The sequence below is a fragment of the Tarenaya hassleriana genome, unplaced genomic scaffold (genome assembly GCF_000463585.1).
Source record: "Tarenaya hassleriana unplaced genomic scaffold, ASM46358v1 Cleome36, whole genome shotgun sequence".
Taxonomy (NCBI): domain Eukaryota; kingdom Viridiplantae; phylum Streptophyta; class Magnoliopsida; order Brassicales; family Cleomaceae; genus Tarenaya; species Tarenaya hassleriana.
Window position 1 is genome coordinate 807,117 of NW_010966665.1, and position 20,102 is coordinate 827,218.

Consider the following 20,102-nt stretch of genomic DNA (forward strand, 5'->3'; position numbering starts at 1 on the left):
AAATCATCACAGTAAAGTTTGATGGCAGGGGCCCTTGATGTTGCGTCTTTAATACATCTGATATATGCATGTCAAATACAATTAAGACATATGAATATATACCCTTGTGGCCAATTCTAATTTTTTTTTATTCGCGTTCAATTATAAACAGACACATTTATTTTATATAACGGTATGTTTTATTTAATTTGAAGGAATTTTATATAATGGTAACTTTTCTTATTCATGATCATAACGATAAATGGTAATTGTCTAACTAATGAGTGATTGGTACCGCATCTCATGATTCAGTACTTTTATTCAAAAATAATTTATATGCACCAACTATGTGGTTCTTTAAATAGTTAAATTCATTTTGGATTTGGTTGTTATGCTTATTTTAATATAATAGTAATGTGGAGGATAACCGTCTAACTATTTGATTGATTGGTAAAGACATCAAACTCCGAAAGAAAAAGATAGATCCATAAATATATATATATATATATATATGTATGTATAATGAATGTTGCCATACCCCGCCATGTTATTAACCACCGACAACATTGTTCCTACCGTTGGACATAGAAAACATGCATAAAGTCTGGTCTTCTTTTTTTTTTTATTTCATTTTACAATATATAAATGAGCAAAATGGATATTCAATTATTGAAATAAAACGGTTATTACAAGGGCGCCATAGGAAACAGACAGATCAAGATTCGCAACGGCCATGATTTAATTGATGAGTGAAGCCCACGAATCTCGGTAGTGGGTTTGGGAGCCCATATCCATTTATATGAAGTTTTCATAATATATTATTGTTATTAATGGGCCAAGGAAATTCGGCCCTTTCGAACTGAACTTATTTCAATCTAACTTCGCCTTTGGATACCTTTTTTTCTTGTTGGGCTCTATCTAAAAGTACGGCCCATTGGGCTTATAGATTATACGCCCAAAAAAATAGATGAAATACCCCGAAATTAATATTACAAATAAAAAAAACGGGAACAAAAGATCGAGCGGAACAAGAGAGAGATTTTTGGGAAATATTGTGGGACCCACATCCATTACATATATGTGTGTGTGGGCGCGCCCGCGTGAGAGAGGGATATAAAATGCACAAAATTTCAAAAGTGTTCTTTCTGCATTTATACAAACTTAAATTTTATGCTTCGACGTTGTCAAAATTAGTTCAAAATAGAAAAATATGTAAAAATTTTATATAAAAAATTGTATATAAATACCTTTTTTTTAAAAAAAATTTATTTAAATATTTAAATTATAAAGCTTTTATAAATAACAAAACTTTTTTAAAATTCTATTAAATAACTCGATTTTTGAAAAATTTTCAAATAAATTCAAAATTCATGTAATTTTTAAATAAAAATAGTTAAGGTTCTTGTAATAAATTTTGGATTTATTTTTATTTTTTTTTAAAATAAAAATTTTTTATAGGATTTTTGAAAAATTCAGAAAAGAAATTTTATTGTTGAGATTTATTTATAATTTTTGTAAAAGTTTAGATATTTATATACGATTTTTTTATAATATAAGCAAGTGATATATAGATAATTATAAGCACTATATAATTCAATATGGAGAGAGGCTTTCAAAAGAATACGATTCCAACATTTGAACAATTTGCATTTGGTTCGGTACCCTCCTCCTAATTTAAAAAACACCACAAGACTTAGGAAACTTAAAAAATAAAAATAAAAACCGCTATAAAACCCAAATTTTACACATAACTACAAAAATAAAACACTATATAAAAAAAAATAAAAAAAAAAAAGAAGAGGTTGGTCAACTCTTATCTTCTTTGTCAGCAAAACTAGTCGTGGTAGCAGAAGCCTTCTTGAAGATGGAAAAAGGCAACTGCGAGGATTTTTCTGACGACCCTCCGCCCGCTTGAGGATTCGCCATGGTCGACGACAACAAGCTACTGAAGTAGCCTCCTCCTCCACATCCTTTGTTATTAATGCTCGCGATCTGTTGATTCCCTTGTACGGAACTATTCAGTACGTTGATCTTGTTACGTGTCGGATTTTCATGGACAAGACCTTCTCTTCCCCTCGCCATTTGCTCCCCGTTTCCTGATCCCACCATTGTCGAGATGGCTGCAGCAATCACCGACTGGAAACTCGGGTCAGAAGTAAGCGCTTTGGTTAGGGTTTCCGTCAGTGACTCTTGACTCTGTTTGGCTGCCTTGCCCGTGTTTAGGGAATTAGACTGTCCGAATTGGACACTGTTGTAGGGAACTGATCTAGAGTACGGGTATCCGTTAGGGTTACCCCACATGGCTGGTAGATTGATCGCCGATGAAGCTGAAGAAGAAGAGAAACTAAAGCTCGTGGACGGGAATATCCTCTGAGATGAAGAGGTAGAGCTTGGGAATCTGTTGAAATTCAGAGAAGAATTTCCTTGTGGTGGAGCCGTGAGGTCTAGAGTAACGGTGGGGTGCAAAGGGGAGAGGCCGGTGGTGGCCGGTGAATAGAAGAGCTTATTCGAGATTAATTGTGACTTATCATAGAGATTGAAATTGAAACCATTTCCGATCATATCGGATGCTGATACAGTGGCCGTAGACTGAGACTGAGAGGACGTGGATGAGCCAGAGAGGAGCATGGAGGCAGCCGCTGAGGTGGTCGATGCCATGGCTGTGGCCGACATCGGGAGAGGATGGTTGTGTGTTCCTTCGTAGGTTGTTATTAGTATGGACATGTCATCTGCACATCTTTGCACCTAAAAAAAAGGTTGTGATTGTTCCAATATACGAATTAGATACGGTCTGTCTACGTATAGAAATCGTATAGATGGATATATAACCAAAAAATAAGATGTAAACCTGCTTTCTGACAGGGCAATTAGGTGCAACTGTGCAGCGGTAGTAAGCTCGTGGACATGGGTTTCCTTTTGCGATCTTCTGTCCATATTTCCTCCATTGGCATCCATCATTCATCTACATACACGAACATGAACATGAACATGTGTTATATATAAACGCAATTAAAGCAATGTGATTAATTCTAAAAAAGGCTGTACCGTTGGCGCGTCACATCTTGCTCGAACACAAACCCTAGCTCTCTTAACGTGATTTTGCTGACCAATTTCATCAACATCACCTCCTGGACTTCTCTTCCCGGTGGCCTTTGTTTCCGCCCCAGCTTCTTCCTCCTTGTTGGTCCCCTCTTCCAAACTGTTTTCCCGGCTCGAGCTTGCGACATTCTGAGAAGACAGGCGGGTCTTCGGGTCAGGACTGAACCCTAAAGTCAACCCGGCTTTAGTCAACTCTTCTTTCTCTCCAGCCGCTCCCGACTTCTCTTCTTTCTTGGCGACGCCATTACCCGGGGAAGAGCTTCTTCCCCCGAGGGAAAGGGACACGAGATCACGTTCTTCTTGGTCGGAGGAGCTCGGATCTTCATCGTGAGGAGATTCTTGAGCCGTTTTGGTCGGAGTGTCTTGTTGGATTATGTCGAAGAATCTGAGTTTGAGACACCTGTAGTCATTTTCGATCCTTTCTAGCATCATCCTCAGCCTCTCGTTCTCTTCCTTCACCTCGCTCATCTCTGCTTTGGCCGTTTCCAGTTCATGATCACCCTGATATCATCAAGAAATTCGAAACAAAACAAAATAAAATAAAAGATTAATTGGTTCCTCGATCTGTCTCGAGGATATATCAAGAAATGATTTTTCCCCCCGTTTTGGTACCTCTTTTTTCCCGGTCCGGGGATTATTACTATTAGTCTTGGAGGTAGGTGAAGATGAACGTCGACCCATTTCATCCTTGACAGGAGAAGCTGAACTCGGTGGTTTGGCAAGAACCTCCATCGATCTCGGAACTGGCTAGAAGGATCTCTGTCTTCTACTTCTTGTCTGAATCAGTTTTCTTCTTCTTTTTCCTTTTGTTGTCTCTTTTATCCGAATTTTCTTTCAATGCACACCCTTTACTTATAGCCAGACAGGTATGTACTTTCTCCGAGGGACCCAAATCGTCAACACTTCAACTTGTTCTTTTTTTTTTCCCTTTAGAACAATATATTATTACATTATTCGACTCAACCACGAGGGCGACGACCCTTTCGACCGTCGGATGGTTTTTCTTTCAATCATATGTGATCCAAGTTATTTATTTTAAGACGGCAACGGGAAAACTAATTAATTTAAATCCTTGACTTTGTTGATGATAATGAAACAAATGCTGATAATATATGGATGTAATTATTACATTATATATTTATAATGTTGGGGGGGGAGAGAGAGAGAGAGAGCCTAAATCTGCGGCGTCGACTAGAGAATTCAATAATATGAAGAAGAGAAGATATGGCTTCATCGAAGAAGAAGAAGCAGACTTGTGGCCTCACATGGTCATTCGTCAACGCTTTAACAATGTACTATATTAGTTTAGTCCTCGCTCCGTAAATATCATGTAATATACAAAAGATTAATTTCACTATATATGTATATGTATATGTATATGTATGTAATGAAATTGCATTTTTCCCACGAAAAGGATTCCGGCTGGATATTTGATTTAAAGCTATGCTTTATAGTGACATGATATATATGGAATATGTTGTTTCTAATTTATTTCCAGTGAATTTAAATATTCTTGAACTTAGTAAAAATACAAGTACATTATCCGATGCAACACTTTCTGCCTATGTATATGTATGTATAGTGTATACACGCACAAAGACCTATATTTTTAGTACATCATTAAGTGAATCGTGAAAGCCACTAAAAATATTATGAATATAACTATATTGCTCAGTATGAAACTAAATAAATACAGATTTAACAAAACTTTATTGAAGAAAATATAACAAAGTCAAATACAGAAAAAATAAATTAGTCTAAGGCTGTTATATATATGAAACCTTGATATAACTTTATTATCAAGTTCTTCCGGTCAATACGCTGGCTTCACGCGGTAATTTTGACTTCGAATATTATTATTATTATTGGTTGATCGTTTTTATTTTAATATATTTCATGTTTGGCAACCAACATACGAGTAATTAGACTAATATCAAAATGCTTCATCAAATATAATTGTCTTGTCACATCCCGCCCCGTGACGTAACGCTGCATGGCGTTGAGAAAATATGCATTATTCCGTTTTCTTTGTTAATTTTTGGATTTAAAATAGTTTTTTAAATTATCCTAAAGCTTCACAGAAAATATTTACCTAGAGATATAAACATTCATTTTTTTTTTCTGTTCACTTGACTTTTCTATTTTCATATATTTTGAACACCTTTTCCTCTCACCTGCTTATTCGTATTTTCTTAAAAAAAAACAATTAACTTTCAGATTAATTATTCATCCGTCTGTATATCATCCAGTTATAGTTGGAAGTATATTTGCAGTTTGATATATATATATAATATTAACATTTGAAAATCTATAAAGTTTTTATTAATGTAATTAATGGAGTTGAACTCAAAGTCTAAAACCCTAGGACCGAGAACTGATCTCAACGCGTATACGTACGTTTATGAGTACATATGTGTTTTAACTGAAGATGTCCAGATTCATTGGACCCATTGACAAAATCTAAAAATCAGTAATTTTTTTTTTACCTTTTTAAGACTGTTTTTTAAAAACTTTGATATCGCAAGTTTGACGCTCTCATTTAATTTTGATATCGCAGTTTTCGACCAAATTTGGCAATTTTAATAAAAACAAAAATTTATTATGATGGTATTAGAAAATAAATAATGATTTTTATAATAGATAATTAAATTAAATTATGTGTGGGCGTCAAATGGTCTATTAATTATCCCCTAACCTAATGTCAAAAACAAAAGTATTTCAAATATTATCGTATGATAATAGGACAAGTTGAATGTCCAAACGTGGTTCATCATTCCTGTGGTCTCGATCCGTTTTTAAAATTTTGTTTCTCGGGATCTGAGTTTCCCCCTGACTTAAAATATTTTTTTTATAAAGAAATATATACACATTTCCTCAACTTACATCTTCAATTTGATATTTGAAAACAAAATTAATTAATGTCAAAATGAACATTTTTATGTCGATTACGTAATATGCTATCAGTTCATTAATGGTTTAGTAAACGTCGTGGTCTCAATGTGGTTACTTTTAAAAATAAATAAATGTAAGATCTGCTCATCAATTAGTTTTTACTCAGAAATCTAACATGTCATCGGTTGGCGTAAATCAAATTTATAATACCGATATAATATAGTTATTTACAATTATAAAATAATACTAAAGCCAAATTTAATCACTATCTCAAAAGATTTAGTTTCAAACTAAACAAATACCAAAATAAAAAATAAAAAGAAAATTATTTTATAAATTGATAATTTAGTAAGAACATAAAACTAATTAATCAGCTCGATTCAGATCGGTCGAAACCAAACCGTTTTGGATTCTGTTCGATTGTAACCTATTTTTCACGAGACAATATTCTTCAAATTATCACAAATCATCGTACTCGTAACTCGCAAACTAAATAAAAAATAAAACAACTAAATCATGACAATACTTTAAAATGAATTAATACATGGGTTATTTTTAAATTTTCCTTATATTTTGATAAACACGTAGAATTAAATAATACGATGTATGAAGATTATTAAATGTTTCTACTTTCCTTTACAAAATGAAAAAAAAAAATTAACTTGGTCGTAGAAAAAAAAATAATTTGATGGGGGAATTATGGATGGCTGTAATTAAAAACTTATCAGCCAATAGAAGACAAGGATGCAAGCTTTCGTCATATTTAGATATTCAAAAGTCTTTGGTCATTAAATATTAATTTACGATAACTTTGGTTACCCGGTGTAGTTATCTATTGATGATGATGATCTGGTTACAAAAATGTGCCCCGACGAAATTATTTATTCTAAAATTTATATGTTTAAAATTAACAAAATCAACGATTCAACAGATTTTTCAGACAACGAGTAATGAAAGGGTCAACTATATATAGCATGTCTCTGCAACTTCCCACCAACTAATGCAAGTTTAGACATCTTCACCCATATATATTTTTTGATATATATATATATTTGTTTTCCATTGATTTTTAATATTTCAAATATGATTCTACAAATCTAAATTAATAATGCCTATTGTCTATTTAAATTATAAATAATTCCCGAACTTGATATATATATACATATCTATGCTGAATTTAACAAAAAAAACTTTTAAGTTCATTTTTCCAGGTAATATTTATACTACATATGACATTTTCAACCATTTTTTTGGAGAATATTAACTATGTAAAAGACTATAAAGTCTGATCAATGAAAACTTGTTTACTGAAAATATTTTAATGGGTGACGAAAGTTTCGTGTGTATTGTTGTCAACCTTCCATATGTAATATTTATGAATAAAAATTTAAATATTGTGTAAGCAACTTGGGAATAAAAATTTGTAAGGACCTAAGGTCAATGGTTTGGATTATACAATGAAATTAAACATAAACAAACAAAAAAAAGACAAAAAAATTTAAAGGCCAACTTGGGGATTCTCTATTGAAATCTAGGCTAGTCGTTGGACTATACTATTTATTTATTGAATTCATAAGTAAGTCCTTATTTATTATAAAAAATTTGTAAAATTGTTGATAGTTGGATCTATAAATATAGGTTGTCGATCCCTATGCATTATCTGTAAGCCCTTAGAATTTTCGAATCGATTGGGCAGATATTGATCGGGTCCAAGGAATAATTCATAGGACAAGTACAGCTACTGCCTACTACTACTACTACTTGTGCTTGTTGGTGGGTTCAAATGCAATTTGTTTTTACTACTGTAACATATCATATGATATCTTCTACTTACAAAAATTTCAAATTGGTACATCCATCGAATATTCCTATTACATTTCTCATTTTCTATATATATATATATACATACACTATATACTATATATGTATAACAAGAATGGATTGATCTGCACTTTGATTCAGGATATTTGATTATAAAAAAAAAACAAGAATGGATAATTAGATCAAATATGTTGGAACCTCATATGGATTGATCCATGCGTTTATATTCAGTTATCATCTACATTTTTTTTTTTGGAAAACCTAGCTACAATCATCAAAAGGACAACATAATATCACGTGTTTGCTCCCAAAAAAAAAAAAAAAAAAAAAAAAAAAAAATCAGCAAAAAGAACATCTGAGGTATCAGCTGGGGATGTTCTTCCGGGACGAACTGCTGTCGTGGTTCGGGAGAAGACCAATAGGCGTCACTCCTCTAAACTCGGCCGATCTCAGACACAAGGTTGACTCCAATGTCGATGATGTCATTGGCCGGATAAAGGGCATTTCCCCACACTACTTGTCCGAAGAGGAGGTACGCCCACATATACATACATACACACATACATGCATGTCTACGCATGCATGCATGCATGATACATCTCTCTCTCTCCCATGATGTTTGCTCGAAAGATTGAATTTTTTTTTTTTTTGGTGGGTGGGAAGGATGATATCAACGCAGTGGAGCCACCACAGTCAGTGCAGAGAGGTGTGAATGAGTTGGTAGAAGCTGCATTGTCGCCACGTAACCTGTGCATGATGGACCCCACTTGGCATCCCTGGTTCTAACTTCTGTTTTTTTTTTTTTTAACTTACTGTAATAATCCCCCAAAAAAAAAAAAAAAAAAAAAAAGAAGAAAGAGGGGTACTATGTGTACGTGGGGACAAATTAACCTTAAACTCCATGATCAGATCTCTGTCTCCACCAACCATAAATGAAACATCAACACTGCATAATTCTGTGTCTGAACTTTGTGGCATTACAACAATGGCTGTATGACTATGAACCCTAAGCTATGGTGCAGTTCCATAGCACAAAAGCAGCTTCTTCTTCTTCCTTTTTTTGTTCCTCTCGTTCCTTTTCTTTTTCTTTTTTCTTTCCCTTTTTATGTACAGAGAAAAGCTGTAAATGCTAAGAACCTTGACTGAAAACCAGGATTCTGAACCGGCAGAGCGGGGACCGATAGAGTGATATGGTGTCTCACTCATTCATCAACCTTTGGCCCTCGGTATAAAGCCCCGACTACGTTCAGATCCTCGGGATTATCGTCTCTTTCCCGGAGCCATGCATAGCCTTCCCTCTCCTCCTCGGGTATTATAACTCCATCAACTGAGAGCCATTGCCAAAAATGCAGCCAATTAACAATAATAACCAATGCACACGGTGGGAAGCAGTTTGCTCAAATTTAGAAGAAAGAATCAGTTTCATATCCCTTCTTATCCAGATGGATAGCATTATCAGTTATACGAAAAGCAAAACTCAGAGGCGATCAAATGGTGAAATCAAAACATGAAAAAGTACAGCAGTACCTGAGAAATTGCTGTATGGGAAGTCGAGGAAGTAGGTGCAATGGCGCCCCTCTGGATCAGAGTAGGGTGGTCCGAGCACGTCAAGAACCGCGCACGGTGTCTCTGCCGTGAAGCAATGCATGTTTCCACCGTCTGCTGGGTACAATATGCTCGTGTTGCAAGGTGCCGTGAATGTGGAATCAACCTTCACTTTCGCAAGACGCGTCACGGGATCTTCCACTGCATCATCAACACGTTAGCTTTATACGTGAAACACGCAATTTCATCTATCTACATTACATACACACCGATCAACACTCGTCAGGATATTACATAATCCGATACAGATCGAATTCCATAGAGTAAATGTAATCATCATTTGATATCTTCGAGTGGATTAAGTATGCAGTGACTAAACAGAAAGCCTTCGAAGATCAAGAACAAGAACCCCAATAAGCCATTGGTTAATACAATAACAGAGAAAGAAACTCACTTGGAGCATCAGCCACCCAATCATACGACTTGATGTGCATTGTACCAAAGAGAAGCTTACTGAAAACCGTCATCTGAGGATGGTTATGGAGAGGAATCACACCGGAAGGCGGCAAACAGAAAATCCCGATCTGCGAGAAACCGAACCTGGGATTACTTGGGGCCCAAGAAAGATACTAGCACTTGAGATTTATCACATTGAAAATGCACATACCGAAAACATATCGCAATCATATAGATGCAGATACGTTATCGATGGTGATTGTCGCCCACGTTCAGACGTCACTCGGAAGTAGGGCATACGTGGAGTTAGACCGACATCCTCCGGTTTCATATCATCTGCATCAGAAGAATGCACATTATCTATATAACACAAATTCAAGCAAACCAGACCTTGATAAGACAGGACAAAGAGCATCACTTTAACATGTACAAACCTCCAAACGAAACCAGACACGACATACATGAAATTTCGAGACAACTCCGGTAACATCAAACAAAAGCCAATGTGTAAATGGAGATTTTGAGAACAACCCAGATAAGAAAACATCAGATTCAGTAAAAAAGGGGATTTTTTTTTAGTTTTTTTTATACCTAAAATAGCCCGTAGCCGTTGGATTTTCTCTTCAGAGGGAACGATACCAGGGCCGCAATCGGCGAACACTTCCTTACAGGTATTGAACAGCCGCCGCACCGGCAAAACCTCCGCCGCCGTCTCAGCCATCACAGGGTTAGCCATCTTCCGCCGCCGGTTCTTCTTCTTCTTCTTCGATCTGCTTGGCGAATTTGCCGACGCCGGGCTCGGGTTCTTTGGCTTAAGCGAGTCAACAGTGGGGCTCTTGCACTGATTCTTACCCAAAATCACTTCCTTTTGCAATTCCAAAACTTCCTTCTCTGTTTTCGCAGCCAAATTCATCTCATACCCCATGAATCCCCAAAACCCACCAAATAAAACCTGATTTTTCGCAAGGCAAGAACCCTAACGAAACAGGGTATCGCCGGAAAACGATGAAGTTGAGATCAGTGTATGGTAAGGATACAAACAGAGGAAACAGAAGGGATCACTCCCACCGTCCCACGTATCTAAAACTCTCTGGGCATGGATCCAGGAAGAAGCAGCGAAGACGAAGGGATATAAAAGAAGAAAAAGGAAGCGGAAAGGAAAGATAGAATATCGAAAGCGGAGAGAGAGGTTGGAGGACAAAACCAGGGGCCATTTCTGGTTTCTTTCCTATGGGCTGTTCAAACAGCGGATTTTTTTATCCGCTTCGGTCTTCGTCATGGGGACAGAATACGGCTAATTCCCGGTTTACGCTAACCGATATAAACCGGTGATCACTTATAATTATATTTGGATGTGCCAAAATAGGAGCTAACCGATCTAGTTGGAGAAATTAGCATTTCGAAAATGACATCTGAAATATCTCGCACGCTATTATAATAACACCCCTTATGTTGTTTTCTTGATAAAAGTGTATTATATTCTCTGATATTTGTGAAAAGGGCATCTTATTAAGTGGACCGGTTTTGTGATTATATATATATAAGCTTTGCGACAAATATATTAAAAATAGTATCATAGGACGAGTGGATCTCTTGTCGGGTTAATTGCAAGTTGATCCACAAGTTTCGGAAATGTTCTTTTTATGGGAAGAGTACTATGATTCCTTCCTTTTTTAAATTTACCCCTTTTATTTCTGTTTCTATTAACTTGCATATGGAAAACAAATTATAGTAATGACTAATTAATTACACGTAAAATCTCATGTATATAGATAGGAAAGCTAAGCTAATTAAATGGGTTGAGAATGTGTCCTCCGTATAATTAAAGCTGTATATACAAACTTATTTTTCTCCATTAATTCCAATAAATAAATTAAATTCTTATGTGTACGTTACGTGGCATATTTAGTCTCATGCAGATTTGGAAGTGCAGTTCGTACAAATCTTCTTGGCGTGACAACAGACAGTAGCAACAAAGAGGTAGTAAATCAGCGATTACCAGAGAGATCAGAGATCGTCGCCGGAGAACGGGATGGGAGCTCCGTTTCCGGCGGAGGAGGAGAGCTCCACCACGAAGATCACCGACTTGGACTACGACGCTTTTGCCCACTTCGCTCGTTTCCTCGACATTCGTGACGTCAGCAACCTGGCTATGGCGTCTAAATCCCTCAGGCACGCCGTCTACTCCGACTCCATCTGGGCTCGATTCTTCAGGTTTTGGATTACCCGTTTCTTATTGCGCTCTTAAATTAATCTGCATAATCAGGATTTGGAATTTAGGGTTTGTTTGGGAACATGTTCGCCTTCTTCCCTTGTCTGGGTGTTTTATCCTCATCTTCGCCTGAATATATTCCTGATTTGTCCGAAAGTTAAGTACTTGCAAGATTTAAGTTATCTTTGGGCGTGATTCGAGAGAATCCAGTGTTTGGATTGGAACATGGGGTTGAGCTTCTGTAAGATCACTGGCTATAGCGGTGGCGATAATTTGCCTTAGAGCTTGTTGTATGGATGTGCTCAGTTTTCAACGTGCGCAGGGAACGTTGGCCTAACCAACCAATCTTGGAACCATTGGGAATGCGAGACGCGTACTTGACCAGACGAGGGGAGTTGCATAAACTCAAATTCGAGGACCCTTTCGTTAAGGAATTCGATGCAGACAAGCCCTTTGAACATACATTGTTGGACGGAGAAAACCTTTTCCTTTCACAGGTACATTTGTTCTTCATTTTTTTGTAATAAATTATGAAATCCATCAGCATACTTATTGTTTATGCTCAATAGAACCTTTTTCCAGTGCTTATTCCCATGTGGTGTTTGCTTCTGCTTATTCCTTTTACTACCCGCAGGGATCTGTGATACAGACAGTACGGATTCCTGATCTGATGGCTGGAGTTGTGCCTTATGCCAGCCTCAATGACCACAAGGCGAGAGTCACTTGCATGAGGTAGAAAACAGGACAAATAGTACTGTTACTAGTTTCGGTTATTAGGGCTATCAGATGCCATTGTAGATGCTAACTGGTCTGCTTACACACTTCATTTGGCAGGTCTTTTCCTCTTGCAGAAACGGGTCTCTTCCGGAGCGAGTCACAGAGAGACGAAAATGTATTGCTGAGTTCTAGCAGTGACCATACGATTTGCCTATGGTGGAAGGTTTATTGATGTACTCTGTATTGCCTTGTTCTTCAATAAATATGGCTGCCTCGATGATGTTATTCTGGAACTGTCAATCGGTTGTTCTCTTGATATAACCTCTGAAAATAATAACGTAAGGTCTCATTTTGTTGTTTTAGGGTTCATGTCAGCGACGCTTTAGGGGACATAACGGTCCTGTGACTACTCTGTCAGAGAGATTATTAGGGGATGGCGTTGGAAAATTACTTGCAAGTGGTGGTGAAGATGGTACTCTTCGTCTATGGTCACTTAACTCAAGTGGAAAACGCAGGCAACAATCTCTACAGGCCACATTGAAAGGACATGAAAAACCAATCAAATTCATATCTGTTGCTGGGTATGATTCTAACATCAAAATTTGTTTGGATTTTATTTCATATCAATTTTAGAGCCCAGGAACCGTCCCTTTATGTTTATCTTTATCAGTTTTCCTTTTTGCCCATCTGATTTGCTTATATACAGACACAAAACAACTCTTATGGCATCTTTGGCTACTGACTCCAAGGTATCTTCTCTGTTCTGAGACTTTCTTCTGTTAAGGACAGTACAAGAAAAAAAAAATGATTTGTTAGTCATAACTCTCCTGAAACAGGTCAGAGTTTGGGATGTAGCTGCATTGTCCTCTTCAACTCGATCTTCTGCCTGCGTGGGCATGACATGTGTACCAGGCCCTCCTGTTTCCATGAAATGCCACGAGTCGTTGCTTTACATTGCCGCGGGTTCCTCTGTTGTATCAATCGATCTAAGGACGATGCAGAAAGTCAATGACGTTGCAGTCTTACAGCCAAAAGTCAACTCCTTTGCTATATTACCTTCAGCATCCCTTGTCTGCACCGGTGGAGATGGCAAGTAAGCATATCTTTTTGGAAGCCACCAGTATCAGAGATTCTGCTACAGCAGTGAAATGATGAATGACTCTAAAATGAGATTTTTTTTTACCAGGGCTGTGCTTTGGGATATCAGAAGAAACCAAACCACACCAAGGCCAAGAGCCATAACAGAGATGGACGGACACAATGGACCCATCACGTTCCTACACATGGACCAGTACAAGGTTGTCACCGGTGGTCCTGAGGATGCTTCTGTTAACGTATGGGAGAGCGATACCGGGACAAAGACTATATCCTTGAAGTGTTGCAGGGATGCCCCTCCTTTACGGGCTCGGTGTTCAGCCATGGCTGTTAAAGGCTGCCAACTGGTCACTGCCGGTTATTATCATGGGTCTAGGATGGCGGGCGCTTATTACAGGGACTTTTCGAATGCTACGTTGCCGTTATCGAGATCTGAAGACGAGAATGCTTCAAAACTTTGGTGTCGGCCCGACAGTGATGAGGATAGCGATGAATCAGATTATGAAGAACACAGACTGTATTAGACATTGATGTGTAATCTCTGCATCTCAGGTTCAATGTTTCTGTTTGATCTGTTGTCTCTGTTAAAGCTTCTTTGAATAGTGATGATGATGACATCATCATCTTGAGATTGTAAGGTACAAAAATGCCCACAAATATGCATAAACATCTCTAAGCAAGTGCTTTCAAGGGTTTTTTGGTAGTGAAGCAATGTGAGCTATTCTCCTGTACTTTAAGTTTTTCAAGTGAGAAATGGTAGAAATACTGACATGAATGAATTAGATTACGGAGTAATAATATATACTCTTAAACATTTATGTTTTTAAAATATTAAGGAACAAAACAAACAATCAAATGAAGTGAAAGAAAAACAACAATGGATTAGAAATCACAAATCACAAGTAGTAGAATCTCTTTGGCACATTTTCTTTTTCTGGTTTCTTGAAACAAATGCCCTCAGCTAATCAGACAAATTTCCACTTCGAACCCTTAATTTAAAATCTTTCCGACCAACTCAAGCAGTAGTAGAACCATGCATCCTAAAAGAAAAAGGTTAAGGCAGGTGAGCTTTTCTTTTAGCAAGGGCGGCCGACCTTGCAGTCCAAAGAGCCGGCGTATTTGGTAAGCATGGACACTGCCATTCCGTGCTTGGGCCGTATCATCTGCTGCCTCGTATGCGTGCACCTGAATTTAGGGTTTCCCGATTGCCTGAAAAACGCCCCGTTCATGAACACGTCCTTCTCCGATCTCCAGTTCCATTTCCTCCACTCCGACTCCGGTGCATAGTCCCTCTTCGTCACCTATACACACAACGAATATATAAATATGTATGTATGTATGTATATGCGTAAAAATCCAAAAGGAACAATGTATATATGGTACCTCCTTGTACTGGGGGATGTGAGGGGGAGCGATGAAACGGTTGCCGTGGCTGAGGATGGTTGGGCCTTGGCTTCCACCGATGGCGTAAAGCTGCCAGTGGGTGTAGTCATTGTTCACAACATGGACGAATCCCCACCTGACACGTGGCATCCTCTGCACCAGCCCTTTCCCGAAGTGGTTGTACGCCACCGTCACTTGCATCCTCTTGTCCTTGTCTATCACGTTGTGCGCCCCCAGCAACATCACCTGCATATATAATGCTTACGTCGTTGTGTGTGTGTGTATATATATATGGGTGTATGGCTGTATATGTGCATATGTACTTACGTCGTTGTGGTGGGTGAAATGGGAGTTGGAGATGGTGATGCCTGTGGAGCCATCAATGGCGTCGATGAGGCCATCTTGGCATCTGGACATGGAGACATGGTCGATCCATATGTTGCTGGCGCCGAAGATGGAGAGACCATCGCCGTCAGCCCTGGTCCTGAACCCGTAGTGATCGACAGAGTCCCTGATCATGCCGCCATTGCTGGAGACAATGTGATGGATGTGAAGGCCATGGATGATGATGTTGGTCACGAACTGCATGGTGATACCTGCTCCATAAGCGATGTGAACGTTGGCGCCACGTGCATCGATGGTCTTATGGCTGTTGATGAGCAGCTCCTGCTGCAGCCTGATGTGCATGTCCTTCTTGAAGATGATCCACAGAGGTACCTTCTGGATCACGGCATGACGTAGGGTTCCCGGTCTAGGGTTTACGACATCGCTGTCTAGGTTACTGGTCACGACGTAGATGCGTCCGAGTTTTCCTCCGGTGGTCTTGAAGCCGAAGCCGCGGACGCAGTCGGCGAGCTTTTTCCGGCGATTGGCCCAGTCAGCCCGACAACGCCAGCACTTGTCGATCGGGTTGCTTGCGGTGCAAGGTCCCTTCAGTTTGCTCCATTTCCCACGTCGTCCTCTCCTCGATCGGCCTCTCAAACTCCTTCTCGTGCTGTTGGTCGTGCCGGTTAACATGGCGATCGAGTATTCCTCCTCCTCCTCCTCCTCCTCGTGATCATCCTCCTCTTCCCTCTCTGCCTCGATATCTGTCGAGTTGCTGCGTATTTACAGACCCACCAAAGACATAACTTAGTTCGTGTTCTGTAATAAAAAACCGGGCGTTGGTGATATATGGAAGCTCACTCGTAATGGCGTTCGTGGAAGTGATCGACGATCTCGAAAGGGTCGGAATGGTAAGCCTCGAGGGAGTGATTGTGAGCTTCCTCGGACCGTTTTTGCCAATACTCGTCGAATTCTGCAACGTTTCCTCTAATCAAAGCGGCAATACAAAACATACAGATCAAATGCAAAAGCCTAGCTCCCTCCATTTCTTTCTTCCCCCCCTTTTTCTTTTTCTTTTTTTTCTTTTTTTTTTTATAAATATTTTAGAATATAATTATATGTTACAAGAAAATGGAGAACGGCTAAGCTTAGAGCATGACCTTATTATAAGGGGTTGGTCTTTTTTTAGACCTTGGGATTTTGTTGAAAAACGATGAATCGTACTGCGAATTTGGGACACAAAGAGGATGGCGTTTAAATAACAAAACAAGAGATGAACGAGTTCGGTTTGGCTCCATATTTAGAAAGTTCCCGCCAAGGATGGAGAGCCATCCCTTTCTTCCTTACGTTCTATTTCTGTCTCTAATTAATTCCCATTATTATTATTTTTGTTATTAATCTCGTTGTCGTTGTCATGTGATGATAATATAGATGTTAATTTTTTTTTAAAAAAAATCGATATCCATAATTAATATATTTTCTCTTGATGATTTTGCATAATGAAGTACAATGTTGTTGTTTTTTTACACGTTAACGCAGTGAAGCCACAGTAAATTTTTTGGCCAGTGGGAATCGACGGCTGTGGACGGAGACGCCGAGTAAGGGTCTCGATCCAACGGCTGATAAAATTTTATGTGATCAGCAGGAAAACACCTCTCCGATGATATTATTATAATTACTATTTTATAATTCAATCATACATACCTTTTTTTCCTTGTAGAGAGGAACTTTCGTCCCTCCATGTACCAGTCTAGACTTAGATTCATAATTTGTAATAAAAATACTGGTTTTACGTACCCAGGAAGCGAGGACAAGCAGGAAAACCCCTCTCCGATGATGAAGCGAAGCTAGGGTTCTTTCTGTCATTTCCAATTTCCCGGTGCTCTCCGTCTTCCTCATCCAACCATGGCCAAGGGTCCCGGTCTTTACATCGAAATCGGCAAAAAAAGCCAGAAAAATCTCCTCCGTCCTCTTCTCAATCCGTCGGCTTGCATGTCTACGTGCCAGAGATTTCGTGTTTTTGATCGGGCAGTGTCTAATTTGGACTCTGCCTGGATTCTTTGGTCAGAGTTTGGTTTGGATGTCGCAAGTTCTTGGTTTTGTTGGTACGGGTCGTCTTCACTTTCCATCGGCAATTGTGTTTGATCGAGTAGCGAATACTCGGATCTCTTCCAGTGATTGATGCCCTGGGTTTCGTGCGGATTCAAATGATTCTTTAGGTTCAGTTCCCGTGTCATTTAATAGAGTTTCGATAGTTTTCCGGGTTTGGTAAGGATTGCGTCACGATAGTTTCGTGCTTCCACTGGAAATGTCTGTTGAGACAGTAGCTAGCTGTTTCACGTTTTGGCGTTTATGACCATGGGAGCCTCTGTTGAGGGTATTTGTGATATTGAGTTGCCTGATGTTTGGATTTTGTTATTGCGGTGGAGTAAAGATCTTCTGTACAAGGACTACCAGAGCGATCAGAAATTCTCTGTTACTACCTTCTCCCCGGCCGGTGTTGTAAGTCGCTTCTTGCCATTCTTCATTTTGATGGTTTGTAGTAAGTGTCTCGTGCCGGCTGTGTATGTGTATGTCCTATGATGGTTATAACTGGCTCATATCTTGAGTTTTAGTTTCTTGTCGGCGGAGGAAATGCCAATGGATTGCATTTTGTGCGTGTATTCTTTGATTTCATTTTTTTAGTTGTTAGTCACTGAGTTTCAGACATAGAGATCAAGTTATCCAGGTATTGTGATTTAGAATCAAAATTTGTAATTTTCCGTCAGTTGGCTGGATGAATGTTATATACTACAACAACGTTTTTCTATCTTGGTTCTTGTCCGGCTTTGCTCATGAGCTGAGTCAACTGACTCATTTTCTGGTGCTTGTTAGGCTATCTGGTAAGTGTCCCACATCGGAAAAAGAGAAGGATTTGGGGCCAATATATAAGTAAGGGCCTAAACCTTATTACTATCACTTCGACAGGAATTAAGAAAGGTGATATATTCTTGGCTGATGTTACCACCCAATTGAAGAACAAGAATATCACAACTGATATCAAATTTGGCAGTGATTCCACTGTAAGCAATGTTATTCTTATGTCAAGTCATCCCTAGTCCATACCCTGTAATCCTTTGTCGCCCTTGTCCGTTTCTCATGGAGATATGGTATGGGTGGTTGCTGGTTATACATCTTTTTTTTTTCTATCGATAGCCTCTTTTTCTAAAACACGTGTGAATACCAGCTTCTGACGACTATTACGGTTGGTGAGACTGCCCCGGGACTGAAGTCGAACTTTAGCTTCAAAGTACCTGATCAGAGATCTTGCAAGGTAATGTTCATTCGTACCATCTTTTCTATCTGCCTAGATTTATTCTGAGATGGATTGTCTTTTCGCCTGTGTGCTGTGCCATATAGATAATGCTTCTAAATTCACATGTATTTCCTCTTTCAAACAGGTTGAGCTACAGTGCTTGCATGACTACGCAGGCATAAGCACCAGCATCGGATTGACAGCCAACCCGATTTTCAACTTCTCTGGCGTTGTTGGAACCATTGTCTTAGCTCTTGGTACTGATGTTTCCTTTGATACCAAAACTGGCAATTTCACCAAATTCAGCGCTGGTTTGAGCTTCACAAATGACAATTTGATTGCTTCCCTCACTCTGTACACATATGCTTCGGTAAATAGGGAAGACACAGACACGGGTGAAGTGCATTTATTGGTAACGTAAGTAATGTATCGGAAGAAATGAGATTGGATTGGATCTCAGTCTGGTAATTTGTGGTAGGGACGACAAGGGAGAGACAGTGAAGACATCATACTACCACATGGTCAACCCATTGAGGAACACGGCGGTAGGAGCGGAGGTGAGTCACAGCTTCTCGACGAATGAGAACACAATAACGGTGGGGACACAGCATACGATGGACCCACTGACGACGGTGAAAGCACTCATCCAGCACGAATGGCGACCCAAGTCGTTCTTCACCATCTCTGGTGAGGTGGACACCATGTCCATCGACAAGACGGCTAAGGTCAGCCTGGCTCTCGCTCTCAAGCCTTGAAGTTGTAGAGGAGGGTAGCGTAGTAACTTCGCCTGAGATGGTCCGACTAGGAGTCATCTCTTGTTGTCCTTCTTGGACAGAGAGCTCTTCTTCATCATGATGTTTTGGGTGTTGGGTTTGTAGAAAATAAAGGATACAAGAGGATCGTCTGCTGGTAAAATCAGTTCAATTTTTTTGTCAGAAACTTGTTGTCTGACATCTTTCCTGCATTCTTTCAAGTTACTGTGTTCTGTTCATGAATTCATTGGTCGGTGTCAATGTCATCAAATCTAGCCTCGAATTTCTTAGAGCATATCGAAACCATGGATATGGACCCTTGAGAAATTAAATGGGTTGTTACTCCAAAATGTAAACTGTTTTCTTCATAATGCATATATACATATAATATATATATATATGTAGTATATCAAACACATCCCAACACATGTAAACCAGCAAATAACACAATTTTTAAAAGGAAATAATCACAAACAACACTTGAGAGAGAGAGAGAGAGAGAGAGAGAGAGAGAGAGAGAGAGAGAGAGAGA

General features: G+C 38.9%; 6 protein-coding genes and 1 long non-coding RNA gene across 9 annotated transcripts in view; 3 read left to right on the top strand and 4 right to left on the bottom strand.

Moving 5' to 3' along the window:
• Positions 1–1,585: 1,585 nt before the first annotated feature.
• LOC104822366 (probable WRKY transcription factor 72) lies at positions 1,586–3,880 on the bottom strand. The gene is made up of 4 exons (XM_010553561.1): positions 3,691–3,880; positions 3,025–3,579; positions 2,828–2,941; positions 1,586–2,724 (listed from the first exon to the last, which is right to left on the bottom strand). Exons 1-4 carry the CDS (start codon positions 3,808–3,810, stop codon positions 1,786–1,788), a joined length of 1,728 nt encoding a protein of 575 aa, XP_010551863.1. The 5' UTR covers positions 3,811–3,880; the 3' UTR covers positions 1,586–1,785.
• A 4,258-nt stretch (positions 3,881–8,138) lies between these two features.
• On the top strand, positions 8,139–8,641 carry LOC104822367. The gene is made up of 2 exons (XR_773173.1): positions 8,139–8,323; positions 8,455–8,641. It is a non-coding gene; the product is annotated as an uncharacterized LOC104822367 (long non-coding RNA).
• A 20-nt stretch (positions 8,642–8,661) lies between these two features.
• On the bottom strand, positions 8,662–11,001 carry LOC104822368 (plant cysteine oxidase 1). Its single transcript, XM_010553562.2, has 5 exons — positions 10,384–11,001; positions 10,004–10,128; positions 9,791–9,920; positions 9,319–9,537; positions 8,662–9,118 (listed from the first exon to the last, which is right to left on the bottom strand). Exons 1-5 carry the CDS (start codon positions 10,715–10,717, stop codon positions 8,994–8,996), a joined length of 933 nt encoding a protein of 310 aa, XP_010551864.1. The 5' UTR covers positions 10,718–11,001; the 3' UTR covers positions 8,662–8,993.
• A 713-nt stretch (positions 11,002–11,714) lies between these two features.
• On the top strand, positions 11,715–14,547 carry LOC104822369 (probable E3 ubiquitin ligase complex SCF subunit sconB). The gene is made up of 8 exons (XM_010553563.2): positions 11,715–12,006; positions 12,327–12,501; positions 12,639–12,736; positions 12,839–12,944; positions 13,085–13,302; positions 13,428–13,470; positions 13,558–13,814; positions 13,908–14,547. Exons 1-8 carry the CDS (start codon positions 11,825–11,827, stop codon positions 14,338–14,340), a joined length of 1,512 nt encoding a protein of 503 aa, XP_010551865.1. The 5' UTR covers positions 11,715–11,824; the 3' UTR covers positions 14,341–14,547.
• A 125-nt stretch (positions 14,548–14,672) lies between these two features.
• Positions 14,673–16,741, bottom strand: LOC104822370 (probable pectate lyase 19). Its single transcript, XM_010553564.1, has 4 exons — positions 16,385–16,741; positions 15,527–16,298; positions 15,200–15,445; positions 14,673–15,117 (listed from the first exon to the last, which is right to left on the bottom strand). Exons 1-4 carry the CDS (start codon positions 16,567–16,569, stop codon positions 14,893–14,895), a joined length of 1,428 nt encoding a protein of 475 aa, XP_010551866.1. The 5' UTR covers positions 16,570–16,741; the 3' UTR covers positions 14,673–14,892.
• Positions 16,742–17,355: 614 nt separating this feature from the next.
• Positions 17,356–19,338, top strand: LOC104822371 (mitochondrial outer membrane protein porin of 34 kDa-like). Of its 3 annotated transcripts, XM_010553566.2 has the most exons (6): positions 17,356–18,025; positions 18,398–18,405; positions 18,491–18,585; positions 18,750–18,836; positions 18,964–19,075; positions 19,297–19,320. In XM_010553566.2, the coding sequence occupies exons 1-6, from the start codon at positions 17,925–17,927 to the stop codon at positions 19,317–19,319; spliced, it is 426 nt and encodes a 141-aa protein (XP_010551868.1). In that variant the 5' UTR covers positions 17,356–17,924; the 3' UTR covers position 19,320. The 3 variants fall into 3 exon arrangements, with proteins under 3 accessions (XP_010551868.1, XP_010551867.1, XP_010551869.1); XM_010553565.2 differs by having other exon boundaries at positions 17,359–18,025; positions 18,964–19,338; XM_010553567.2 differs by lacking the exon at positions 18,398–18,405 and having other exon boundaries at positions 17,362–18,025; positions 18,491–18,672; positions 18,964–19,338.
• Positions 19,339–19,922: 584 nt separating this feature from the next.
• LOC104822373 (hypersensitive-induced response protein 3) overlaps positions 19,923–20,102 on the bottom strand; it is a 1,995-nt gene continuing 1,815 nt past the window's right edge. The window contains exon 7 of the mRNA XM_010553568.2: positions 19,923–20,102. The gene's annotated coding sequence lies outside the window, so the exon portion shown is untranslated.